The 25,990-nt window shown below is 39.2% G+C and overlaps 1 protein-coding gene across 2 annotated transcripts in view; it reads right to left on the bottom strand.

Moving 5' to 3' along the window:
* Window positions 1-21,239, bottom strand: part of brwd3 (bromodomain and WD repeat domain containing 3) — a 40,753-nt gene extending 19,514 nt beyond the window's left edge. For both annotated transcript variants that reach the window (XM_057821828.1, XM_057821829.1), the window contains exons 1-18: window positions 21,024-21,239; window positions 20,801-20,859; window positions 20,667-20,696; window positions 20,424-20,483; window positions 16,891-17,041; window positions 16,690-16,788; window positions 12,462-12,622; window positions 12,149-12,370; window positions 11,985-12,085; window positions 9,692-9,762; window positions 9,514-9,614; window positions 9,394-9,434; window positions 5,061-5,165; window positions 4,825-4,975; window positions 4,614-4,748; window positions 4,416-4,544; window positions 4,111-4,336; window positions 3,892-4,032 (exon numbers count right to left, since the gene is read on the bottom strand). In XM_057821828.1, the coding sequence (XP_057677811.1) occupies window positions 3,892-4,032; window positions 4,111-4,336; window positions 4,416-4,544; window positions 4,614-4,748; window positions 4,825-4,975; window positions 5,061-5,165; window positions 9,394-9,434; window positions 9,514-9,614; window positions 9,692-9,762; window positions 11,985-12,085; window positions 12,149-12,370; window positions 12,462-12,622; window positions 16,690-16,788; window positions 16,891-17,041; window positions 20,424-20,483; window positions 20,667-20,696; window positions 20,801-20,859; window positions 21,024-21,057 (2,017 nt within the window). In that variant the 5' untranslated portion in view covers window positions 21,058-21,239. The remainder of the gene's footprint in view (window positions 1-3,891; window positions 4,033-4,110; window positions 4,337-4,415; window positions 4,545-4,613; window positions 4,749-4,824; window positions 4,976-5,060; window positions 5,166-9,393; window positions 9,435-9,513; window positions 9,615-9,691; window positions 9,763-11,984; window positions 12,086-12,148; window positions 12,371-12,461; window positions 12,623-16,689; window positions 16,789-16,890; window positions 17,042-20,423; window positions 20,484-20,666; window positions 20,697-20,800; window positions 20,860-21,023) is intronic.
* Between the last annotated feature and the right edge of the window lie 4,751 nt (window positions 21,240-25,990).

Below are 25,990 nucleotides of genomic sequence, written 5' to 3'. Positions count from 1 at the left end.
GATTCCTGCCGAATTTTCGTGGACGAGGACCTGTTTCACCCAACCAGCAACGAAGTACAGTGGTACCTCTACATACGAATTTAATTCGTTCCAGGACCTTGTTTGTAAGTCGAAATGGTCGTATGTCGAGCAGGATTTTCCCATAGGAATACATTATAATTCCATTAATTCGTTCCAAAGCCTAAAAACATACACTAAATTCTTAATAAATACTGCTGGCACTGTTACAAATGACAATTAAACATAGAAAAACAAATAAGTTATAAATAAATAATTCAGAATAATATAATAATAAGAAGAATGATTAATAATTATTCCTGTAAATAATGTAACGAATCGGATTCTAATATGGCGGACACTTTTTACTGTCCCTGAACGCACCGCGACGCTGACGTCTCAGTGAGATAGGTCGGTGCGGTAGAGATAATACTTTCGTTTTCTTGAGAGCAGTCAACTGCTTAAGACAATGGGCGTTTTGTGTTGGATAAGTTCTTAAATAAATGATAAAAACGTGACGAAGCTGGCGATTTCCTTGGCAATGTTACCACAATAATAATTGTCACCTTAACTTATAAATAGTGGCGAACGATGGTCGGAAGAGGACCATGGAGCTGTATTGTTGAGCCAGTTCAGGGACGCGCACCCCAAGCTCATACTTTTCTATAACTTGCATCTTCATTTCAAAGGTAAGCATCACTTTTTTCCTTGTTTCTCCAACTGTATCAACTTTTTTTGAAAACTGTGTTGATTTCTCACACAAGAAAATCCACCGTGCGTTCGTTTGCAGTGCTGTCATGTCGTCGTATTTCGACCAACTCGTCGGATGTAGAAACAAATGGCGGCTCAAATTTTACGTCGGATGTCGAAAAGTTTGTGTGTCGAAGTGATCGTATGTAGAGGTACCACTGTATTTATAAGCCTCCAAGCTCTTGAAGTTTTTCATATTTTCGTGAGAATAGGCTGATTTAGTGTGGACAAGATAATTGTAAATATCTGCGTAGCAGATGTCAGGCAGACAGGGCGAAGACAGTGGGTCGAAAAACATCGATTTGGGCATCAAATATGGATCTGGCGACTGTATAGAACGAAGCTTTTCCTCATAACGCCTTTTATGCAACAGATCCAGTGAGTTTGCGGCATCAGAAAGCACCGGGTCTTCCATGAAATGCATTTTAAATTCCGCCATCAATTGAAAACAATGCTAATACAGAGTCAAAATGACGGACAAGTGGGCGGAACCATACAGCGAGCACGTGGTACGTGGGTAGGCTCTATAGTAATGTGTGGAGGTTTGGGGCAGTACATATCCCAGTAATTTACACTCGTGGGACTTCACAAAAAAGCAATAAGAATAATGCGCAGGACTGGATACCTTGAACATACCAACAAACTGTTCTTGGAATCCAAGGAGTTAAAATTCCCAGATATGTTCAAATTTAAAACGGCCATAATCATGTTTAAGGCACGGAAAAACACATTACCTGGAAATATACAAGTTTTGTTTTCAAATAGACAAGGAGGGTGTAATCTGAGAAGGGATTGAAACTTCAAAAAGCAGTTTCACCGTACAACAAAAAAGCACTTTTGTCCTTCTATTTGTGGTGGGGACTTGTCTTGTGGAATAAACTGAGGACTGAGAGAAAAGCGCTAATTTGTGTTTAAGAGAAAACAAAAGATCTTTTTTCTGCAACTATAGAAACGAATAACAGCATTTATATTGAGAGATGCCATCCATTGTTCTAAAGGGATTAGGAAATGAGAAAATTGGTGAATCATTTTGAAATGTTGTGAACTGAATTTGCTTTATCTGATTCATGCTGATGATTATGTAGCGGACAAAGGGTTAGGATTCATACAAGTTTGTTTTTTATACTTCTTCCTACCCCTTTTCGAACCTTATCTTTTGTTTGTATTCTTCTATATACATAATGGGATGCATGTTTTCAAAATAAAATTCAATTTATCAAATGAATTGTCTACTAGTGACAAAGTTAATTCACAGCAGACGGATGAAAAGAGCTTGCTTTTTTTCTGTGTATTACTGCATATTAAAATATTGTAGAATCATTTCCTGACCCATGTGTCCATAATTGTTTTATCGCTATGGTGTAAGATAACCCTAATCGTATCGTGAGGTACCCCAAAGTAGAGCAGGACGGTAAACCGAAAATTTACCGGTACCGAAATTCTTTACGATGACCGACGTCATTTTGACCATGACGGTAAATTCGGTAATTTAATAAAACAAGAAAATAGAGTCTTTTCATCCCGCTTTGACTCTGTGTTGTTCCGTTATGTTCATTCCCCTTTAAGAAAGCAGACAGTGTGCTTACGTATGGAGTCACGTGGTTATCAGGAAGCCAAACAAACGAGCCCGGTAGGCTAACGCTAGCGGCTAACGCTACAAGCAAACGTGATGGAGTGTTGCTTAAGGGAGGTTCGCCAAACTTTCGCCCGACATTAAATAGACTCTTGGCGGCACCCAGGCGGGCTTTCACCCGCTGTCCTCCCTTCTTCCCACGATTTCCAAAGAGGATGCTTTCAATGCTTTCTACTGGTAGCCAAGCCACAGGCTAACGCTAATGGCTAACGCTAGCGGTTAACGCTACAAATGCACGTGATGGAGTCTGATAGCGGCTCTAAACTTGTCGAAACAGCTGAACTTAATGAGTGGATTGGTCTCGGACTGCATCTAGCAATTATGCTGCGTTCTAGAAAAGTGGGATGTCGGACTTTTCCGACCTCCGAGTAGGAAAATATCATTGGAACGCCACTCGAACTGGGAGGTCCAAGTCGCGGGGTCGGAGAAAAAATAACTACCCCGACTTCCAAGTTTATTTGAGACGCCATGTATTTTTTTCTCATACAGTGAATTATCTTTGTTGTGCTATGTTTTTATATTGTCGATCGGCAAAGGATGTAACTAAAAAAAGGCAGTTTACAGTGTGGGCTATAACACAGCCGTCGTTTTTCCTCTACTATTTGATCCCTTATAGGAAGGCAGGTTCGCTGGAGGTCAAAATGTCTTTGGATGGCCAAAATAAAAAACACCTCGTCGCGATCAGCCATCTTTGTTGTTTACATTTGCTTGGAACGCTTTGAGGTCGGAACTGGTACCATCCGAGTGGGATAAATCCGACTTCCCACTTCTCTGGATTGCAGCATTAGTTTATCACGTTATTGTGTATCTCTTGTCAGTGTGTGATTTCTCTGATAGCTTTTGTGATGGTAAAGCATTCAGCATAAAGTACAATCTAACAGTGAAAATTATAATATAACTGTTTAATGGCCCCAGCTATTTTTCTGTATGTGCTTAATTCTGTGTCATTAGATCAATGCAGCTTTAATGTGTGTGTGTATGTATTAAAAAATGCACTGGGGGGAAAAAAAACCTGAAACCTTGCGGTAAACACTTGTGTTGAGTAATTATGTCACAGCAGCCATCAACAATAAGTTGTCTTTTTGAAGTGTACTGTTCAAGCTGTAAGTAATTTGTGTTACAATGACATGGTTGCACAGGCACATTGATTTTGAAAATGTACATTGTTCAAGCCATACAAGCTGTTTTAAATGTTCATACTTGAATTCTTATTGTTTACAATGAATTTTTGTATACTTAATGTTTAGACTGCATGTACAATTGTTAAATATATTAACAAAGCTGGTAAATAAATCAACAAGAAACGGTTAATCTATTTCATGCATTGATTCAGATTTTCATATTATATAACAGTCTGCTTGGGTTAATTATCGTCATCGAGATAAGTCTGCTCAATTTATCGTGATACGTGCTTAAGGCCATATCGCCCAGCCCTACCCCAAAGGTTTCCACCACTAATAGCTACCGCAATTACAGGCACAACCATTACAAATGGAATAGTTGGGACACACCTTCTATTTCATCAACCTGGATTTCCACATTCTGATTCTCATCCTGCTGGTTCTGCAACTCCCTGATGAGGTTGTCCAGAATGCTTTCGCCATTTTCTGCAGTTTGCTGGCCAAGAACCTGCTCAACCAACTCTCCTTCATCTTGGGGAAGAAGGTTTTATTTTCACAGGATAAATCTCACATAGAGGAATTTAAAAGTTTAAAAAGGAGAAGTATTACTGTTGGTCATGTATCCTAGTTGAGGTATTAGCTGATCGTCCTTGCAATTCTCCCTTCCCGGTACCAGGCGCTGATAGTGCATAGGGTGCGGATTCCCGTCGACGTCGACGAGGAAGGGCGGAGGCATGAGGTGCGGGGCCTGCTGCGTTTGCTCGTCCAGGACGTAGTTATTGGCGTCTCGGATTAGAGGGCGGTAATCCGTGTGAAAGAACATCTGTTCGGGAATCTGGAAGAGAAAAGTGAGACTTGAAACGTGAAATGAAATCTTAAAATTTGCCCCCCCCCCCCCCCCCCCGATCAACTACCTTCTCATACGGCGTGCTACAGCCAAAGCCAAAAATGAGCAAATGAGCGTGTGAGTCGGTGCAGGCAAAATGCTGGCCATCAGCTGAGAACTTGCAGTCGTAAATGGCACCGTGACCTTGACCTTCAATCTGGAAAAAAATATTTCTATGAGCCCGAAAACATCCTCGAACAAAGAATTCACATTGTTGCTTGGTTACCATGTTGAAGAAATTGCGAATCTTCACTCCCTTGTTGAGATCCCAAATGTAAACATTACCGTCGTGGCCCGCGGACAACATGATGCGAGAGTCAAACGGATGCGCCTCCAAAACAAACACCTCGTCGTCATGACCCTGAAACAGAGCGCATTTTTCTTTTTTCAAAGGCTTTATCTTGGGCAGCAAAGTGATTTCCACTACAACCACTTACAGATAAAATGTGCAGCAGCTCTCCCGTGGTGGAGTTCCACACTTTTAGCTGATAGTTTGACACGGCTGTGAAGACGGTATGATCTAGGCGGTCCCAAGCCACCATTGTCACCACCAGTTTGGTTTTATCATCACCACTGACAACAGAACTCCTACAGGAAAGTGTTTACATTCATCACGGAGCATTCACCGACTCGTTACCGCATCATCCCCACACGGGGCACGATTATCTTTTACCCTGGGAGCCTGGCAGCCATGTCTAAAGCGATGCTCTTCCACTCTTGATGTTGGTAATGCCAAATCCTTGCTGTGCCATCGCGACTCCCACTCACAAACCTGAGGCTGCACACAAATACTTTGTTAGAAACTCAGGGGGGAAAAAAAACGACCAAAATAAATAAGTGCACCACCATTGTTTGTGCACTATGTTTTCGTCAACAACGACGTTAACGAAAATATTTCCCCAGAGAACTATTTTCTTCATTACGATGACGAGACGGTAACGTGCTAAAAAAAGTGTCTTGGGAGACGAAAACATAACAAAACAAATGCCAGTTTTCCTCTCTGACGAGACGAGAATGACACCAAAATTTGGCATACTTTCCGTCATACAGTGGTATGAAAAGTATCTGAACTTTTTGGAATTTCTCAGATTTCTGCATAAAATCACCATCAAATGGGATCTGATCTTTGTCAAAATCACACAGATGAAAAAAACTGTCTGCTTTAACTAAAAACCCCCAAACATTTATAGGTTTTCCTGTCTTAATGAGGTTTGTATTTGTATTTGTATTTATTTTGATCTCCATTAGTTGTAACAGGTACATCTACTCTTCCTGGAGTCAATTCAGCCTGCTCCGTTCAAACATTTACACCAGTGCTTGCCTCACCAACCAAAATGCATACGGAAAAAATAACAATAAAAAATCCCACACCCACCCCCTCCCCTCCCTCCCTATCCATACACTCACACACACACCCCTACATATAAATGCACATATAGTACAGACATACACATTACATATATCTCTATACATATCTATATACTACATGCATGTACATGTACAGAAAAGACCCAGTCTTTGTTTTCCTGACGTTCATTGAAGTTATCTGGCTCATGGCGGTTAGTTATTTCGTTTCAGAATTCATTACTAATTAAATGTCTCTTCAGAAGGAACTTAGTTAGTTAGTATGCAAACACTTGCCACGTTTACATGGAGCCAAATATTCCAATTACAATCGGAATATTTGTTCAAACCGAATAAATGTGTTCCATATAAACACCTCATTCAGAATGAACAGGCCCAAACCGAATGGAATTTCATTCCGATTCACAGGGGTGGAATATTCCTTTTCCCAAACCGATTAGAAGTAAAATTATATCATGTAAACAGGGAAGCGGAATGGTGTCTGGTTGCGTTCTTTCTGCACATGCTCCGTACTGACTTGGTGACGTAAGTAACGTCACTTGCAACATGGCTTCCAAGCACACGCACAGCGCACCCAAACAACTTTTTAAATGAACGGCGTATCATTCTGAAGTTTTGTTTCCACTCGAAAAGTTAAAACAGCAGCTGATCTGACGATCGATCTCCATGTTTTGCAACGTGACGCTTTGTTTTGATTAATCTGCGCATGTCAGACGGCAGTTGTCAAACGTCCTTTCGGAATAAAGGCAGACACATGTAAACGCTGGATCGGAATAGATGAAGTGACATGTAAACAGCTGATGTGAAATTTCCATTCGGAATGATTTGAATCGGTATGAATAAAAGTCAGCATGTAAACGTGGCTACTGACAGAAGGGGGAAAATAAGTGAACCATCACATTTAATATTTTGTAGCCCCCCTTTGGCAGCAATAGCTTCAACCAGGCGCTTCCTGTAGCTGCAGATCAGTCTGACACATCGATCAGGACTCATCTTGGCCCATTGTTCTCGACAAAACTACAGTAGTTGAGTCAGATTCCTGGGATGAATCGCTGTATTTAGATCATGCCACAGCATCTAAATGGAGTTCAAGTTTGGACTTTGACTTGGCCACTCAAGAACATGTATTTTCTTCTTCTGAAACATTTTGAAGTTGATTTACTTTTGTGTTTTACATCATTGTCTTGTTGCAGCATCCATTCTCTTTTTAGCTTCAACTGTCTGACAGACCACCTCAGGTTTTCCTGCAAAACGTTTGAATTCATTCTTCCATTAATGATTGCAAGTTGTCCAGGCCCTGAGATAGCAAAACAGCCCCAAATCATGATGCTCCCTCCGCCATGCTTCACGGTGTCGATGGGGTGTTGATGTTGGTGAGCTGTTCCATTTTTCCCTCCACACATGACATTGTGTATTACTCCCAAACACTTCAACTTTGGTTTCATCAGTCCACAAAACGTTTTGCCAAAACCAAGTGCCTTTATGCGAACGTTATACGAGCAACAATGTTTTTTTTTGTTTTTTAGACACCAGTGGATTCCTCCGTGGAGTCCTCCCATGAACACCATTCATGGCCGGAGTTTTTCATATAGTTGATGTGTGCACAGAGATATTGGACTGTACCAGTGATTTCTGTAAGTCTTTAGTAGACACTCTAGGGTTCTTTTTTTATCTCTCCGAGTATTCTGCGCTGAACTCTTGGCATCATCTTTGATGGACAGCCACTGCTTGGGAGAGAAGCAACAGTGCCAAACTCCATTTGTAGACAACTTCTCTGACTGTCGACTGATGAACATCCAGACTTTTAGAGATGGTTTTGTATCCTTTCCCAGTTTCGTACAAATCAACAATCCTTGATCGCAGGTCTTCAGACAGCTCTTTTGACCGAGCCATGATGCAAATCAGACAATGCTTCTCATCAAGAATGTTTTATAGTGGGCAGGGCAACTTTAAACCACTCATCAGTGATTTGGAACACACATGACTTAAATTGATTGGTAAAAATTGGTTTCATTTGCTCTTTAAGGCTACGTTCATACTACAGGTCTTAATGCACGAATCCGATTTTTTCGCGTTTTTCCGACTCGAGTCAGGCATTAACTTGACGGTCTGAACGTGACAAGTCGCATAGGACTGGACCGTTTCAAATCCGATCTGGGTCACTTTCGTATGTGGTTCAAATCCGATCTGGGCCACATTTTTCCAGACTGTCGCGGCGGTCTGTACTGTCCACTCTCCCAAATCGGATTTCATGCAGCAATTACGTCATCAAATAGCGAGAGAGACACTTACCGTAGCGGTGCCGCTGTGCGTTATTAGCGCCTAGCTTGCAGTTAACATGGCTTTTGGGGAAGGGCTGAGTTTGACAACAGTCATAAAAAATAAAAATGGGTTGAGGATAAGCCTGAGAATGCTCAGTTTTCTCTCTGCTCCAAGTGAGCAATATTTCAACATCGCCTACACGGCCGAGGTCGGGGCAAACTGCCCGTATGTGTGTGTGACGTGCACGGACCGTGCGTGCATGCTATCGATCCATATAAACTTTGAATATAAGCCTAAACGAGGATTATTCATGTCTGTTATTTGTGTCCTCCTTTTGAAAAGCAAAATATGATATCCCTGGAATGACGGATGACGTGTGTCATTTGTTTTGATGCTTCTGCGCATGCGGGTCGTCTTGCTCAGCGCGTGTCGGACCGCGAATTAGTGCGCATGCGTAATACTTGAACGGTCTCAATGGATAAAGGCAGTCTGAACGGGCACGCCAAAAAAACAGACATGACAAAAAATCGGATTCGTGCATTAAGACCTGTAGTATGAACGTAGCCTAAGTCTCCTTAGGCGCAGGTTAACTTGCTTATTTTTCCCCCTTCTGTCATTGTTTGCATGCTATCCTAATTAAGATGTGAAAACCTATGTTTGAATGGTTTTAGTTAAACCAGACTGTTTTTACATCTGTGTGATTTTGACAAAGATCAGATCACATTTGATGATTTTATGCAGAAACTTGAGTAATTCCAAAAGGTTCAGATACTTTTTCATACCACTGTTTACAATGTGTGACATTTTCTTATTCTACGTGTAGTTAGCCTGCATCGTAGCACTCATGTGACGTGCTGCATGGTAATATTTGGTAATGTTGCTTTAGCTTTTAAAAGGTCTGTGCCAAATGATCATCACTTAGTAGATGTAACCCGTACCATTAGCATTAGCCTTTAGCATGGCGAGCGTCCTCTTAAACGCTCAGACGACTATTTATTTACATACAGTTTGTGGCGTCTAGGTGGGAACAATTCATTGAAATTAATGTACTGCTTTATTATTATCAAGTTATTATCAAGGCATTGTCCTTGTAGATGCAACAATATGTGAAAATCTTTGAAACCTTTATTTTTGGACGAAATCTTTTGCATTTTACAGACTTAAACATTTTGACCAATCGTCGACTAAAACTACACGAAATTTGTCTTGAGCTTTTGTTCACGAAATCGAAAAACTTTGAAATGACTCAAATCCAACTAAGAAAAATAAGTATTTTCATCCAAAAGACTAAGACGAAAATTAAAAGGGCTGCCAGAAAAAACACTATGCACCCCTGATCAAACTTAGGTAGACTTTTGACTGATAGTATAGATTCTTACCTGTCACTATTATTGCAAAACTGGACAACCACTACCTTGTCCTACAAAACGAGAACAGTAAAATGTTAGAGGCTTCACAAAACAAGCTGCTAAATGAGCTAAAATTATAACGTTTCTCACCGTATGAGCATCCAACTCAGTGACTTTCATAGGGTTTTCAGAACCGAGGAAGTAAACCCTAACCATATGATCACTTCCACCCGTAACCATGAACATGCCACCTATCAATGAAAAACGATTAAATGACACATTTTCTGCAAAACAAATGCATGTCGATGGTGAAACTGTGAGTACTTACCACCACTGAATGAGCAACTAGAAACCTGCACTCCAGGACGTGACCGCTCGACAAATTTAACTGGCTGATCACTGTGGATTGCAAGCACACACGCAAACATCCGTTACAAACAACAACAGAATACAAAATGGCATTAGGTTTGTTACTTGTCTGTTAAGGCTGATTTATGCTTCTGTGTTGCGGTAAAACTTGGAATCAGTCTGGTTTTCGTCAACGATGACCATAATGAAAAAATTTTGTCAACGAGCAATTTCTTCACAATGACGACGTCACAATGACGAGCTAAAAACGTGTCTTGGGTGTCTAAAACATAACGAGATGGATGCGAGTTGTTGTCCGATGAGACGAGAGCGAAATGAAAGTTCGCCATAGTTTCTGTCATAAGTTCACAATGTTTGATATTTTCTTAAAATATGTGTAGTTAGCACGCATCTTAGCATGTAACATTTTATATCTTATATACATAACCTAACCTTCCCTCACCTGATTGTCTCAGGAGTGATTTGTTCGAGGATTCAAGGTAATTATGATATTTTTTGTACCTTGCATGCATTTTTAAACGTGAAAAAAATCAATGGGAGAAATCAGCCGCTACTGCATTGGCATCATAGTTCACCATATTTACGTAAAATAAACGCTAACTGCATGGTTTCTTTGCTTTTAACCAAGAATCGAGACTGTTTTACGTCCATATCTATAAAGAATTCGGGGATTTAAGCATTTATTCACAAGAATTTTTGCCAGAAATGCTCCTTTTACACCAGGTGGCCTGTAGCCTCATTCGCTAACAGAGTAGCATTGCACTTCGACATATTTACGTGAAATAAACGCTAACTGCCCGTTTCTTTGCTTTTAACCAAGAATCGAGACTGTTTTATGTCCATATCTATGAAGAATTCGGAGATTTAAGCATTTATTCACAATAATTTTCACCAGAAAAGCTCTGTTTACGTCAGGCGGCCGCTAGCCTCATTCACTCTAACTATATAACCAACTATACAACTGTATAATGACAATAAAGGGCTATTCTATAATAAGTTGTGAGTGGATATAGAATATATTAATAATCTATTTATAAATTATTTATAACTGATTCTGCATGTTTTCCTCAAGTATTAAGTTTCTGATGTGAATATTGACTTATTTATTAGCTGTTAAAAAAAAAAGTTGCTATTTTGGGCAAAATCTTATATGTTAAATATTGCTATTGATCCTGAAAATATAGGTGATTATCCCTACATTTGGTTATTTTTGTGTATGTAGTGTAAAATCTGAGAATTTTATAGCCATTTTAAGTTTTGTTATGCTTATATAAAAAAATAATCACGATTTTATAAGGAAACGACTGAATTTTGTAATGCCGCTGCTCATGGAGACTCATATATGGCTAAGGCTGTTTTGGTTTTAGGTCGGTCGCAGCTTTGGTTTTGAAAATATTTGAATTTGAAGTTTTTGAAATACGCCCCCTACGGATAAGCCCTGCGCCCCGTGTCATGTCAATATATTATCAATCAACTCAATCAATCAACTTTATTTGTATAGCACATTTAAAAATCCGCCAAGGAGACCAAAGTGCTTTACATAGCAAAACACAGCAAAATAAGTCAACTTTGAAAGATAAAACAAACACATAAAATAAATAAAAGTATGAAGTCTATGGCTGTGCCCATTCCAGGCTCCTTCTGTGAAACACTTGTATCAGGACACAAACAATTGGTAAGTTCTGTTTTCTTATCTTGGCTATGCCATGTTGCTTTAGCCTTTGAACGTCTGTGCTGAGTGATCATCACACACTAAACTAACTTGTAGTGTTAGCAAGCATAGCGTTCGCATTAGCATTTAGCGCAGTGACTCGGAGAGTGTCTTCTCTCTTGGAAAACTTTTTACATACAGTTCGCGGCGTCCAGATGAGTTTAATTAATTAATTGCAAAGAATGTGCCGTTTTCCTACTGAGAGTGTGTTATCATGAAGATTTTGATGTCCTTGTAGACTCTACAATTATGTGCACGTCTGTCAGTGTTCATTCAAAATTGGAAACGTCTATGTATTCATTCATGGATTAAAAGTTCAGAAGTTTATAGACGAAAACATTTTGAGAGTTGTCATCTAAAGATAGACGAAATTTGAGTTTTCGTTGACTAAAACTACACGAAAACAAACAAAAGACGGAGACGAAAATTAAAAGGGCTGCCAAAAACAACACTGCTTCGAATGCGCAATGACGACACAGGGTCTACGCTATTGCTCCGCCGTCACCGGAATGCAGAACCAAAATTGAACCCTAATACTTACTTGAATTTCATGGTGACGGGATGCCACTTCCAGAAACACACCATGCCATCTGCCCCTGTCGAAGCTAGGTAGCGTGTCGCACCCCTGGCTGAAGGGCAGAACTAAAGAAAAGCCAAGATAAAGTTGCTTGACTGTAACGCAGACATTTTGTGTAGCGCAATCACCTGAATCGATGTGATTGAAGCAGCATGCGCTTGCAGCACGGTTATGGGCGCACATGTCCGAAGGCACCACACTCTGATGATTTTGTCGCAGCTAGCCGAGGCTAGGAGAGAGTTCTCGTAGTTGACGGCCATATCGCATATTTCTGCCGCGTGCCCGCGGAGCGTCGCGAGGAGCCGGCCGTCATCCGTGGCCCAGATTTTCACAAGACAGTCATCTGAACCCTAAAAAAAATAAATAAGTGTTTAAAAGAAATGAGGGTTAAAAAATTGATTTCTTAAAACATTAGCTCGTGGAAATTTTCCCGTGACTCACTGTAAATATTCGTCGGCCGGTCCGGTCAAATGCTACACAGTAGACTGCGGAAAGGTGGCCCAGGATACGCTTGTGTATCTTCATGTGCTGGTAGGTCGAAGATGGCACTGCCTGGCCAAAACGAACTGTGCCAGTGGTCTGCCGAGCACCCATGATGGATACTTGAGACAAAAGCAAATTAATAGCTGCTACACTTTGAAACACGGAAATTAGAAAAAAAAAACACTGAATACATATAAAACTATATATTTGCTTACATCTGCTTTTGCTTTGAGATACTGTTGCATAGGTACTGTGCTGGCCAAAACTATTGGCAACCCTGCAATTCTGTCAGATAATGCTCAATTTTTCCCAGAAAATGATTGCAATTACAATTGCTTTGGTGGTAATATCTTCATTTATTTTGCTTGCAATGAAAAAACAAAAAAAGAGAATGAAATTTTTTTTTAAAATCGTTATCATATAACACAAAACTCCAAAAATGGGCCGGACAAAAATATTGTCACCCTTTGAAAAATCATGTGATGCTTCTCTAATTTGTGTAATTAAAAACACCTGTTACTTACCTGTGGCACATAAAAGGTGGTGGCAATAACTAAATCACACTTTCAGATAGTTAAAATGGATTAAAGTTGACTCAACCTCTGTCACTGTGTGTACCATATTGAGCATGGAGAATAGAAAGACAAAAGAACTGTCTGAGGACTTCAGAAGCAAAATTGCGAGGAAGCATGGGCAATCTCAAGGCTACAAGTCCATCTCCAAAGACCTGAATGTTCCTGTGTCTACCCATGGCACTGTGGCCAACCTCCCTAGATGTGGACAGAAGAGAAAAATTGACGAAAGGTTTCAACGAAAGATTGTGCGGATGGTGGATAAATAACCTCGACTAACATTCAAAAGAGTTCAAGTTGTCCCACAGTCCAAGGGTACAACAGTGTGAACCTGTACTATACCTATACTACAGATGAGACAAAAGTAGAGCTTTTTGGGAAAAGGCATCGACATAGCGCTTACAGGGGGAAAAAATGAGGCCTTCAATGAAAAGAACACAGTTCCCTGATGTTTTGGGGTTGCTTTGCTACCTCAGGCACTGGACTGCTTGACCGTGTGCATGGCATTATGAAGTCTGAAGACTACCAACAAATTTTGCAGCATAATGTAGGGCCCAGTGTGAGAAAGCTGGGTCTCCCTCAGAGGTCATGGGTCTTCCAACAGGACAATGACCCAGAACACATTTCAAAAAGCACTACAAAATGGTTTGAGGGAAAGCACTGGAGATTTCTAAGGTGGCCAGACCTGAATCCCATCGAATATCTGTGGAGAGATCTGAAAATGACAGTTTGGAGATGGCACCCTTAAATCTCAGAGACCTGGAGCAGTTGGCCAAAGAAGAATGGTCTAAAATTCCAGCAGAGCATTAGTTGAGGTAATTATCGAGGGTTGATTGATTAAATATTTGCCCGATTGATTTGCTTGTGCTCATATATACCATAAATAATACATATTGCCATATTTTTCTCTTATTGATATAACCAGTAAATTATTATTGCTTGCTATACTAGGTTGCAGTATAATGTTTAAGTGTTACAAAGAGTAAAGAGGGTCGGGATGACAACTGCCTTGCTTCATGGCCGCATCATTGCGTAACTAGACCTTCCGAGACATCTTCAGCACCTGGTGTCTGGACTTTCGTCTAGACCTTCGAGGACAATTTTCCATTCGAGGACATCTTCCATGGCCGCAGCGTTGCATAACTGAAGTGTCTGGGTCATTTTGACCGTTTTTTTACATGTGCCTTTGCTTACACACGTGTACTTAGTTAGTTCCACCTACATGCTCACACATAGCCAACCAAAATCACATGGGTGTCTCCAGCTTGCTCCCCCCCTCCCTCAGGGCGGCACCCTTCTGTGTTAGGACAAACCCCTAAATAAAAATAGTAAGGTAATTATAAATACTTCTCTCCAAACAGGAGAGTTTCCTCAGACTTTAAAAACTGCAGTAATAAAACCTCTCCTAAAAAAACCTAATCTGGATGCCTCAACCATTAGTAATTACAGGCCAATATCAAATCTGACATTCCTGGGGAAAATTATCGAAAGGGTTGTGTTCGAACAGATCCAGAATTATATGATGCAAAACAATCTTTTTAACTCATTTCAGTCTGGATTTCGACCACAACACAGCACCGAGACTGTGCTTATCAAAGTCCTAAATGATATTCGTCGGAATACCGATGCAGGCAAATCATCTGTTCTGCTACTATTGGATCTCAGCGCCGCATTTGACACGGTTGATCACAACATACTACTCAGCGGGATTGGAACAGTGGGTAGGGCTTACTGACACTATTCTTCAGTGGTTCACATCCTATTTACATGATAGGAATTTCTTTGTGTCAGTCGGAAACTATCAGTCAGAACGAACCAAATTCACATGTGGAGTCCCTCAAGGGTCAATTCTTGGACAACTCTTATTTAACATTTATATGCTTCCGTTAGCTCAGATAATGGAACAGTATGACATCTCCTATCACGCCTATGCAGATGACACACAACTGTACATTTCTGTGTCCCCACATGATTATAGTCCCTTAGTCACCCTGAGCAAATGCATTCATCAAATCAATGAATGGATGTGCCGGAATTTTCTCCAGTTAAATGTGCAGAAGACAGAGGTGATCATTTTTGGGCCAAAAAAGGAAAGGTCAAAGATAAGCAGCGAACTTAGCACAATGTCACTTACAGCTACAAATCAAGTCAGAAACCTTGGCGTAATTATTGACTCAGACCTAAAATTTGATAGCCATTTAAAGTCCGTCACTAAATCCGCTTATTACCACCTAAAAAATATAATCAGAATTAAGGGGCTTCTGACTCAACAAGACATGGAAAAACTTATGCATGCATTCATTTTCAGCAGATTGGACTATTGCAACGGTATATTTACAGGTCTTGATAAAAAAATCAGTCAGGAAGTTGCAGCTGGTACAGAATGCTGCAGCCAGAGTCCTCACAAATACAAGGAAGCTGGACCACATTACACCAGTTTTGAAATTGCTACACTGGCTTCCAGTAAGTCAAAGGATAGACTATAAAATACTACTGCTCGTCTACAAAACACTTAATGGCCTTGGACCAAAATACATGCTTGACTTGTTAGAGTCCTATGAGACATCTAGACCCCTAAGGTCGTCTGGAACCGGTCTTCTGCATGTTCCAAGAACAAGAACCAAGCAGGGTGAGGCAGCATTTAGTTATTATGCTCCTCACCTCTGGAACAAGTTACCCGAACGTCTGAAGTATGCTCAAACTGTTAGCTCTTTTAAATCAGGGCTAAAAACGCTTTTGTTTAGCACTGCATATCTATAACTGTCTATATATTTCAATCTACCTGCTTTCTATTCCTCTTGTTTTCATCTCCATTGCTGATTTCAATTATTATTATTAGTAGTAGTTTTTGTTTTATTTTTATTTTATTTATTTATTTTTATTCTGTGATTAAATGCGATCTTTTGTCTTCGTTTCTACGTTGTGTTGATTTAAATGTGATTTTTATGATCTTCATGTGATGTAAAGCACTTTGAATTGCCTTGTGTTGAATTGTGCTATATAAATAAATTTGCCTTGCCTTGCCTTGCCTTGCCTAAGGAGGGTTTTTCTTGAGATCAATTTTGGTGACTATACAGAGTAATCTAGCATTCCTCTGTCTAGTCACTCTTTTGCTCTCCTTGGCCAAGAAAACTGAGTGTCTTCTCTCCTTATTTTTGGGTAATTTTACAAATGTCTACCTAAGGGTCTATTTTTGAACTTGACAGCATTGTAAGAAACTCATTAATGGATACCAGTTGTTCGCATTTATTTTGTCTAAAGGTTGTGCTACCAAGTATTAGGCTGAGGGTGCCAATACTTTTGACCGGCCCATTTTTGGAATTTTTGTAAAATGATAATGATTTAATTATTTTCCCCATTTTTCATTGCAAGCAAAATAAATGAACATATTACTACCAAAGCATTTGTAATTGCAATCATTTTCTGGAAGAAATTGAGCATTATCTGACAGAATTGCAGGGGTGCCAATACTTTTGGTCAGCACTGTACTTAGTATTGATAGTCCAACTTTCAGCGTATGATTTTTGGTTTTAATGCACATTTCTTCCAATGATTAACTGTGTGGAAATTAAACGAATGTGTGGAAGTAATATAGATGATCTTGTAATACGCACCAACATTGGTGGAAAATCCATTGTTTACTGGAGGTTCTGGTGGACGTCCTCTGTGGAGGGCAGCAACAGCTGAGCCGCTGCATACTTTATGACTACAGCCTATAGTTAAACAATTGATAACCGTTATGTAGTTTTTGCAAAACATGCACATGACAAACACTGACAAGTGTGTTTTCTAGATAAAAAAATATGAATAATTACTTTTGGTAGTTCGAAGCAACGACTGTCTACCCAAGCCGAGGAGTGTTTGGACTCCGGAAACACTGGATGGGATCTCCTTCTCTATAAGTGGGCCGATTCGCTTGCATACACGCAGCATATAGTCCGCGGGAATGTGCTCATTCAAAATCATCTGTAAGACACACAAAACTGACTTTTATTGATTGTATGACACATAAAATATGATAAATGAGTAATGATACAATGACCAAGCAGTGTCGCCATAAATCATGGCGGTAAATAACCATGTTTCGTTGACAATGACTTCGAGCCGGGCAGTTTACAGAGATGGTTCATTATGACTGACGTAATTTTGACTATGTTTTTTTTTTTTTTTTTTTTTTTTTTTTTTAATGAAACGAAAAAAAAGTCTTTTCAACCCGCTTTGACTATGTGTTGTTTGGCTATGCTTGTTCGCCTTTAAGAAAGCAGCCAGTGTGCTTACGTGTGAAGTCACGTGGCTACCAGTAGGTATCAGAAGCCTGGTACGCTAACGCTAGTGGCTAACGCTACAAGTGAACGTGATAAAGAGTCGGATAATAGTGAATCGGATACCGGTACCCATACAACAGGCATTTCGAGTAGAGTACTAGTCGACGCTCATAGTGTGGTGTTGGTGCCAAGAAAGAACTCGACGCTGGAGGTCTGGAAAAATGTTGTATTTGAGGAGGACGAAAAACCACCTACATCAGTTTGGCGGTTCATTTCATAGACAACATGTGGGAGCTGCTGGATACATGCTATTTCTCAGACGACCACATGGGTGAAATGGTCGCTCAGGCCCTGAATAAAAAATGCTCTCCACGTGGGACGTGAAGTCGCCATCACCACCTGTGACAGCGGCTCTAACCTTGTTGAAGCGGGTGAACTTAAAGAGTGGATTGGGCACGGACTGCATCTGGCAATCAGTTTATCACCTTATTTTGTATATCTGTGTGTTTGTGATTTCTCTGATTGCTTTTATGATGGTACAGCATTAAGCATAAAGTATAATCTAAGAGTCTAGCCCATAACATGACATTTCAATGGCCACAGCTATTTTTCTGTATGTGCTTGCTCTATTCTGTGTCATTACTGCCATCATAACATCTTAAATGTTTCATTGGCATAAGAGTTAGAGCAGTATAGCTTAATGTGTCTGTGTGTGGGGGTTCATGTTTGCGTGGGATTTCAGAAAATGCTCTGGGGAAAAGAACCTGAAACCTTCAAGTAAAAACTTGTGTTGAGTAATCATGTATCAGCAGCAATTAACAGAAAGTTGTCTGATACCCTGAAGTGTACTGTTCGAGCCCCTCTTGCTGCAAGTCATTTGTGTTACAATGACATTTTTGCACAGTGCCCATATTGATATTTATGTTGTAGTTCAAGTCATACAATGTGTTATAAATATTCATACTTGAATGCTTATTGATGACAAGATTTTTTTTATATCTTTAATGTAGAGCTGAAACGAATACTCGAGCAACTCGAGTAACTCGAGTTTAAAAACGGATCCGAGTAATTTTATTCACCTCGAGGAATCGTCTAATTTTGCCAGCTCTAAGCATCACGTTTTGCCCGGACTACTTTTAATGCGGGACAACGCGCTGACGTCACGTGCGTAGAGGATAAACCAATTTAAAAAAAAAAAAAAAAACTTACTGCAGCTGACAGCCGCTACAAACCACACCGACGTTGCTAAAAACTACGCCCGCATGATGCTAGTGTGGTAGCAGGTAGTGTCCGATGTGTCTCATAGATATCGCATGCATTTAGGACTAGATGCGAAATAACAGACTCGACCGAGTCTGGGCAGCTTTAGTAAACAGCCGCCATCTTTAAGCAGTAGACTTCTCATCGTTAATAAATATAATGTTACTGTCACTCGCTCATGTAACGTTAGCCCTTCAGAGGGCTAGGTTTCTATTGATTATGACTACTGTCGATGCGTTGCTAACGTGTCTTACATACAGGCTTTATTTAATCTGTAAAAACACAGCGCTGTAGAGAGATGAGGGTGTAAAATTAAAACATAATAAAGCTAACTGTCAGTTTTAGCTCAGTAGTCATTGCTGAATAAAACACCAAGTAGCACTGGTCCCTAATGTGCTCCAATACAGCAGGTATCATACATTTATTTTGAATACTGCAAAAACTCAAAATCCTATCAGTACGTACAGTTTAGACTAACTTAAAACTTAACTAGAACTTAAAAATAGCTCGACACAAATGGAAATTAAATTGAAACACGTGGGAAAAACACGTAGCTTTCAAGTGATGTGTGTTATCAAGCGTAATTACATTTTTAGGTAAGAAATATGTTTTTTTTTAATAAGATCTAGAAGTTTTTTGAGTGAAAGCAGTTAATTTTTTTTCTAGTCGCAACTTTGATGCAATTGTTGGCTGTTTTCAACAATATATATCGAAAATAAAGAAATGGATTTGACTGAAAATGGTTCAATATTGGATTAAATGTCTTTTTTTCTCATGTATATTTATAATTGCTCTTTACCTAAAAAAAAGAAAAAAAGTTTTATCCGATTACTCGATTAATCGATAGAATTTTCAGTCAATTATTCGATTACTAAAATATTCGATAGCTGCAGCCCTACTTTAATGTTTAGACTGCATGTACAATTATTAAATATGTTAAATTGAAAGCTGGTAAATAAATCAATGAGAAACTGTTCATTTGTATTTCATGCAATAATTCAGATGTTCGAATTATACAACAGTCCGCTTGGGCGAATTTATCGTCATTTATCATCATCGAGGTAAATCTTCTCAATTTACTGTGATAGGTAGTGCTGAAGGCCATATCGCCCAGCCCTACTTTGGCTACTATAGATCTCGCTCACTTTCAACTGGCAGCGAGCTTGTAGTTAAAATGCATTGGAGGTCTGCCTTCGTCAATGGCAGTGAATTAGTTCATAATTATGACTACGAACTAAAACATTACTAGTTAAAACATATACTCATCGCATCTATACATATCCATTTCAATCCATTTCATACAGCCTGATATCACTAAGGTATTAAGGTAGGGCAACTGGAGTATACAGCTTTGCTATAATGTATAGTGCAGTAAATGATACGTATATAATCTGAAGCATTGCAGTGTATAAATTATTGTGTTTAGTATTTAGCTTTATTGTATATAATTGCTAGTCTTCCTCTTGCAGACTTTAGCCTTAGATACAGCAGAAGCTCAAGAGCGGCTTCCCTACTCCTCTTGCTGTTGGCTCTACATTCAAAGTCGGACGTTCATTGGCTGAAGTCATAACTGACAGCTCAGTTCAACCAATCACGGCCTTTCACACGAGTAGCCCCTCCTCCTCCTCCTACCCTACACAATAGCAAGCCATGGCGATTGATTAGCACACCGATAATAAAATAAATGTTCAAATTCAAACATCGCTCCAAACTTAACTTGTACAAAAGGTTTCATGTCATTTTTTCCTAAATCAACGCAAAGGCAGTTATCGAATAAAAAAATGTCTCGATATGATTAAATAATAAATAAAAATCTCACTCACCCAATCTTGGAAGGTCCGTTTATATTTATTTCCGTCCCACGTCCATCGTTGTGGAATCAACTAAAGATTAAAACTTGTCGTTAAGAGACATCGCGAAAACAATGGCCTCCGTTCTCGTTTACGTTTTGCTTTGACGAAACTCTGGAAAACCAAGCTGAACTATGACCCATAAAACTACCAAATAGGAGGCAAGGATCGGACATGCCGCACGAAATAAAAGGCAGAAAGTTGGTGTCAACCTACCTCATACTCCTCCAGCTCCTCGACCAGAATCTAACAACGGGCACACACGGATTCAACGTTAGCTGCTAGCGCTAGGCTAGCCAATTTGATTGGAACGAACCGTTTATGATAAATGTTGGCGTCTCTGGAATTACCTTTGCTGATTTTTGACAAGGGCCAGATTGCAGAAACCTGGCGATGAGGTAATATAGTTCTGGGGAGGAGAGAGCGGGGATGTGTTGTTACTGTTGAGCCGCGCTAATGCTACATCAGATATGGCTCGCACTCTGTTACTTAGCTCGCTAACTGGCACGCCGATGCAAAACGCCGGGAAAAGTGCAAATGCTTCCGTATGGAAGAAACGAAAGAAGAACTCACCGCATTCGAGCTGCGAACAGCGTGTTTCCGCCATGGCCCGAACGGGACCGGCGGCATGAAGACAAACTGTTGTTTTGCTTCGCTCGTTAGCCGCCGAGCTAGCCACTAGCTAAAGAGGCTAACGTTAGTGAGTGGCCTCCTCTCTGAAGTTGCTCACCGGGCCAGCGGCAGCCAGCCCTTTGTGCGAGCGCCCTCTTGTGACGACCGGCGACATTGACCGTTGCTCATTAAAGGACATGACGAGTAAGGGACAATATCAAAGATATTCCAAATGTTACAAAAAGTTTGTTTTATATCGGGAAATGAATTATTTTATGTGTCTTGGTGCGTAATCCTCTAAAATGTTATGTAGCTTTTTTTTCTCTTTATCAAAACAAAGGACTTTCTGGATATGAAGCAAAAAGCTAGAAAGATGCTGTACCATGCTAGTACGTTATATTCTTAGGTTTGCTAGCAATCGATTAGTCGAACGATTAATCGATTAAATCACTTTTCAATTACCTTCACAATTTACCTTGAAGTTGTTCCCGTCGTTGTTATTGTCCATATTCTGGCTTTTAAACGTTTTTTTTTTTTTCTGGGTTAGATCAAGCATTGGAAAAATTACACGAGGGAATTAATATTTCCCCAGGATAGTAAAAATATGTAAGGATCAAAATGGCAATGCTGCAATTTCTAACTTATTGCAAACAGGCTGGGGAGATTCACACTAAATTCTTGTAATAATGCCATGTTCTGGCTCATTGACTCCCATTATAAATCATATTTTTTGATATGCTGTAAACCTGATGTGTTATAATGCATTTTCCGTGATTACTCATGCAATCACTTCTTTGGCGTGTCAAAAACATGGAAATAGAGGAATTTGTGCGTTGAGAGGCTTAACACCCAAAAGTCACTAGGGGGCGCCAAAAGCCAATACATGAATTTGCTTGCAAAGAAAGCTTGTTGTCACGACCGATGGACTTATTTGGGCCTCTAACGATGTCATATGAAATATTGAAATTAGACTTTTATTTCATATTAGGGCTGTTAAACAATTAAAATTTTTAATCGAGTTAATCACTGCTTAAAAATTAATCGCAATTCAGACCATCTATAAAATATCCCATATTTTTCTGTAAATTATCGTTGGAATGGAAAGATAAGACACAAGACGGATATATACATACTGTACATAAGGACTGAATTTGTTTATTATAACAATAAATCAACAAGATGGCAATAACATTAACATTCTGTTAAAGCGATCCATGGATAGAAAGACGTGTAGTTCTTAAAAAATGTTAGTACAAGTTATAGAAATTTTATATTAAAACCCCTCTTTTTAATAAAATTTGTAAAAATTCAAACAAAAAATAAACTAGTAGCTTGCCATTGTTGATGTCAATAATTACACAATGCTCATGGATGGTGCTGAAACCCATAAAGTCAGTCGCACCCAAGTGCCAGCAGAGGGCAACAAAACACAAAAAAACAAGTAACAAATGGACATGACGTTGTCATTTTAATCTGTTTGAGCGGGGCATGTGTGTTAATTGCGTCAAATATTTTAACGTGATTAATTAAAAAAAATAATTACCGCCCGTTAATGCGATAATTTTGACAGCCCTATTTATATATACATATATATATATATATATACATATATATATATATATATATATATATATATATGTATACAGCATAGTTAGTTTTGCTATTAGAATACTACTGCTATTAATGTCCATAGGGGGCATTAAAAAAAAAAAGAAAGAAAATAAAACCTAATAAACTAAACTCTTGTGATTTTGTCCAAAGTATGGCTTTTTCTTTGAAGTGTGATAACTAAGTCATTTATAAATATTTTTTCACTTTCAACCACTCAAAAATGTTCATTGGCATCAGACCTATCTACACTTATAGTTGTGGTCAAAAGTTTACATACACTTGTGAAGAACATAATGTCATGGCTCTCTTGAGTTTCCAGTTATTTCTACAACTCTGATTTTTCTCCGATAGTGATTGGAACAGATACTTCTTTGTCACAAAAAACATTCATGAAGTTTGGTTCTTTTATGACTTTATTATGGGTGAACAGAAAAAAGTGATCAAATCTGCTGGGTCAAAAATATACATACAGCAGCGCTAATATTTGGTAACATGTCCCTTGGCCATTTTCACTTCAATTAGGCACTTTTGGTAGCCATCCACAAGCTTCTGGCAAGCTTCTGGTTGAATCTTTGACCACTCCTCTTGACAGAACTGGTGCAGTTCAGTTAAATTTGATGGCTCTCTGACATGGACTTGTTTCTTCAGCATTGTTCACAAGTTCTCAATGCGACTTTGGGAAGGCCATTCGAAAACCTTAATTCTAGCCTGATTTAGCCATTCCATTACCACTTTTGGTGTGTGTTTGGGGTCATTGTCCTGTTGGAACACCCAACTGCGCCCAAGACCCAATCTTCGGGCTGATGATGTTAGGTTATCTTGAAGAATTTGAAGGTAATCCTCCTTCTTCATTATCCCATTTACTCTCTGTAAAGCACCAGTTCCATTGGCAGCAAAACAGCCCCACAGCATAATACTACCACCACCGTGCTTGACGGTAGGCATGGTGTACTTGGGTTAAAGGCCTCACCTTTTCTCCTCCAAACATATTGCTGGGCATTGTGGCCAAACAGCTCGGTTTTTGTCTCGTCTGACCAAAGAACTTTCCTCCAGAAGGTCTTATCTTTGTCCATGTGATCAGCAGCAAAGGTGCCGCTTTTGGAGCAAGGGCTTCCTTCTTGCATGGCAGCCTCTCAGTCCATGGAGATGCAAAACACGCTTGATTGTGGACGCTGACACCTGTGTTCCAGCAGCTTCTAATTCTTGGCAGATCTGCTTTTTGGTGATTCTCGGTTGAATCTTCACCCTCCTGACCAATTTTCTCTCAGCAGCAGGTGATAGCTTGCCTTTTCTTCCTGATCGTGGCAGTGACAAAACAGTGCCATGCACTTTATACTTACAAACAATTTTTGCACTGTTGCTCTTGGGACCTGCAGCTGCTTTGAAATGGCTCCAAGTGACTTTCCTGACTTGTTCAAGTCAATGATTCGCTTTTTCAGATCCATGTATGTATATTTTTGACCCAGCAGATTTGATCACTTTTTCTGTTAACCCATTATAAAGTCATAAAAGGACCAAACTTCATGAATGTTTTTTGTGACAAAGAAGTATCTGTTCCAATCACTATCGGAGAAAAATCAGAGTTGTAGAAATAACTGGAAACTCAAGAGAGCCATGACATTATGTTCTTCACAAGTGTATGTAAACTTTTGACCACAACTATAAGTGTAGATAGGTCTGATGCCAATGAACATTTTTGAGTGGTTGAAAGTGAAAAAATATTTATAAATGACTTAGTTATCACACTTCAAAGAAAAAGCCATACTTTGGACAAAATCACAAGAGTTTAGTTTGATTCAGAAAACTGCCATTGTGTAAAAACTGTCATAGGGGGCATTGAAAAAATAAAAGCTATATATGCGTAGATAGGTCTGATGCCAATGAACATTTTTGAGTGGTTGAAAGTGGAAAAAATATTCATAAATGACTTAGTTATCACACTTCAAAGGAAAAGCCATCCTTTGGACAAAATCACAACAATTTAGTCAAAACATAATAACGCCCACGGGTTAGGAAAGTTGTAATGACTATGAAGACAAATTGGATGATTATTTCCTTCAAAAATATTTGATTACAGCTTCCTGACTTAACTGTAGTCTTCAACTGTATCAATTATCAAATTCATTGGCAACTCATTTATTAATCAATTTAGTTATTATTAAGAAGCTAGTCTAGACAGTAAATTGCTTGAAAATGAGCAAAAATGTGAATTGTTTTCCAAAGTAAAAGATTTTGCTTCATGTCCTACTTTGACTTATCAACAATATAATGAATACATTTCATATTTACAACTAAGAAGTTATATGTATTTTATAATTTCAATGATTTAGACAAGTTTAATGTGAAGGTCCTAAACAATTAACTGGTTATCAAAATAGTTGTCGATTAATTGATTAATTGCTGCACTTTTAGTCTCTCTATATGCTACCTGTACAAAATAATGTGTGCCTTAAACCCGGGAAGGCTGGCAATAAATGTTTCAGTGCCATTGACGAGGATAGACGTCCAATCCCTTTTGAGAATTTGAAGAGCAAATGTTAAAAACCAACCATAATGGTGATAAAATTATATAATTGCACTGATTTTGTGAATGAGCAGCCATATTTCTGAGTGTGATGTACTCCAATTTTGTGCCACCAGAACCGCTCTGACATGTCAAGTCTCCGAAGACCTCTCGAAAGCAGTCGTTGGTATCTGGCACTGAGACGCTAGCAAAAACCTTGCTGTAGAGATCTCACCGTACTGCTTTTCCTAGAACTAATTCTAGATTGCATTTCAATGAGAGGCAAAGTCCGCACCTTGTCATGATCCTCTGTGCATTCCGGAGTCTTTTTTACAATGTAGCACTTGTTCATACACATGTACTGTAGGTGGTGCATGTGTCTATTCAATGGTCCACTGTTTCATAGTAGAACATTGCACAGATTCCACAAATTTGCCCTTGAGTGGAAGCTGATGGAAAAAGTCTCATCAGCCAGGTAAACGGCAATACCCTTGGATTTCAGTGACTGTAGGCCTGAGGTAGGGTTGCAGCTATTGATTATTTAGGTAATCGATTAATCTATCCATGAGTTAGTTCAAATAATCAAATAACAGGATTACAAACATTTAATGTGTTGCAGTAAAGAATAAGATTTGTTAAGTGTTTGCTTGCAATAATATTTATTTTGGCTTGCTAAGATAACACTTTCAAAAGAGAATTAAATGCAAATACAAAATAAAATTCCTGAGTGTTTCTTCAAACGACGCAAGATTGCACTTTCATTTCACAAGAGCAAAAAACACATTAAAAAATGAATTAAAATAACTGAAAATGA

Source organism: Corythoichthys intestinalis, chromosome 18 (genome assembly GCF_030265065.1).
Source record: "Corythoichthys intestinalis isolate RoL2023-P3 chromosome 18, ASM3026506v1, whole genome shotgun sequence".
In the NCBI taxonomy this organism is placed as follows: domain Eukaryota; kingdom Metazoa; phylum Chordata; class Actinopteri; order Syngnathiformes; family Syngnathidae; genus Corythoichthys; species Corythoichthys intestinalis.
Note: the sequence above shows the minus strand (reverse complement) of the source record. Positions and strands in the feature narration are given on the sequence as shown.